At 46.6% G+C, this 2,000-nt stretch overlaps 1 protein-coding gene across 1 annotated transcript; it reads left to right on the top strand.

Annotated features, from left to right (window-relative positions):
• The first annotated feature begins 1,211 nt into the window (after positions 1-1,211).
• LOC147990401 (uncharacterized) lies at positions 1,212-1,796 on the top strand. The gene has a single exon (XM_087538207.1). The coding sequence runs from the start codon at positions 1,212-1,214 to the stop codon at positions 1,794-1,796; it is 585 nt and encodes a 194-aa protein (XP_087394333.1).
• Positions 1,797-2,000: the final 204 nt, after the last annotated feature.

The raw sequence follows: 2,000 nt of genomic DNA, 5'->3' as shown, positions 1-2,000 counted from the left end.
AATGTTACTTCGAGTATCCGTGAGTTGATTATATGATACACATCAAACAATTTCAGATTCATAATACTCAATCCAACACAAAGAACCTCAAAGAGTGCCCCAAGATTTCTGCTGGAGAAATAAGGACGAAAACATGCATCAACCCCTATGCATAGATTACCCCAGTGTCACCTAGGAAATCTGCGAGTTGAGTGACAAGACATAGATCAAGTGCTCTCAAATCCATAAAAGTATTCAGTCCGATAAAAACGATATCTCAAAGGAAAAACTCAATTCATCACAACAAGATAGAGAGGGGAAAACAACATTTGATCCAAATATATTAACAAAGCCCGCGATACATCAAGATCATGACATCTCAAGAACACTAGAGAGAGAGATTAAACACATAGCTACTGGTACAAATGCTTAGCTCCGAGGGTGGACTACTCCCTACTCATCATGGTGGCCGCCAGGATGATGAAGATGGCCACCGGTGATGATTTCCCCCTCCAGCAGGGTGCCGGAACGGGGTCTAGATTGTTTTTTCGTGGCTACAGAGGCTTGAGGCGGCAAAACTTCTGATCTAGGGTTATTTCTGATGGTTTCTCTATTTATAGAATTTTTTGGCGTCGGTTTCACGCGAAGACGGGCCTCGAGGTGAGCACAACCTACCGGGGCAAGCCAGGCCCCTCAGGCGCGCACTGGTGGGTTGTGCCCTCCTCGTGGCTCTTTTGGCCTTCCCATGAAGCTTCGGGGGTCTCTTTTGTTCCAAAAAATCTTTAAAAAAATTCAGCTCATTTGGAGAACTTTCATTTCTGCACAAAAAACAACACCACGGTAGTTCTGCTAAAAACAGCGTTAGTCTGGGTTAGTTCCATGCAAACATACCAAAACCATATAAAATTGTTGTAAACATGGCATGAATACTTTATAAATTATAGATTCATTGGAGACATATCAAGCCCCCATTTATTCCCTCGGCCATTTACCTTCATCTCTCGCGCCCCACGAGACACAATAATCAAGCACACCCACGACGACACATACTAAGAGGATATCCAGCGGCTGCAATGTCGCTCCCCGTGGCTCCAACTACGTTCCCCATGGCTGATGATGACAATGGACGGTAGTTCACCTCGCCTCATGTAGTGGACACCAATGTGAGGGGGAAGGACCTCTCGGTGGTGTACACGAACGAGTCGATCTCGGTGAAAACCTCCATCCAAACTATGGAGCAGTTGCTTGCCGAGGACAAGTACCATGTGGTCGGCTTCAACCTCGAGTTCATTGGTGGTTGTGCCGGGCGGGACCAGATGGTTGTCGTCGCCCAGTTGTGCGTGCGCCATCACGGCCTTGTCTACCATTGTTGCCTGGCCACAAGGCCTTGCGAGCGTTTCGCCAGGTTTATCAAGAGTCGCAACTACAATTTCGCTACAATGTACATCATCAACGATCTAAAAGCACTCGAGGTTTCAGGCTTGGCCTGCCAGAACCTTGTCGACAACCATCACCACTACAGGGTCTGGGGCAGCCCAAAGAACAAGCAGAACTTCTTGGTTGACCTCGCCTCGGCCATCATCGACCCCTATTACAAGAACATGAAAGTTGCGTGCAATAAGGACAAGATCGCGTGCCACAGTGCCTGGGAGCAGAGACTGGATGAAGAACACGTCAAGTACGTGGCCAAGGACGCGTACACAAGCTACAATATGTATAGGTGGATCGTTGACATGACGAAGTGCCTTCGTCCTGCCCCAAACAAGGGATTGAGCCACGGAGTAGTGACGACAGCCTTAGAAGAAGTAGATGATTAGATGATCATTCCTCCTAGTTTATAATGCATGTAATTGTTTATTGAGGTGTGTATGTGAATGTTTTGTATAGTCACTTATGTGATTGGATGCTTATTTTTGGTTATGAAGGTAAAGGGAGGAGTTTGGAGTGTGCAAACGCAATTGGAGACACGGAGATTTTTGGCGTGGTTCTGATAGGTGGTGCTATCGTACATCCATGTTGAT

This window comes from Triticum urartu, chromosome 1A, assembly GCF_056163025.1.
Source record: "Triticum urartu cultivar PI428250 chromosome 1A, HENAU_Tu73, whole genome shotgun sequence".
NCBI classification, from domain to species: Eukaryota; Viridiplantae; Streptophyta; class Magnoliopsida; order Poales; family Poaceae; genus Triticum; species Triticum urartu.
The sequence above is the reverse complement of the archived record's forward strand: the minus strand, read 5'-3'. Positions and strand labels throughout refer to the sequence as shown.

What these genes read in the sequence shown, in the direction of transcription:
- LOC147990401 (XM_087538207.1), top strand. Translation starts at nt 1,212, where the DNA reads ATGGAGCAGTTGCTTGCCGAGGACAAGTACCATGTGGTCGGCTTCAAC.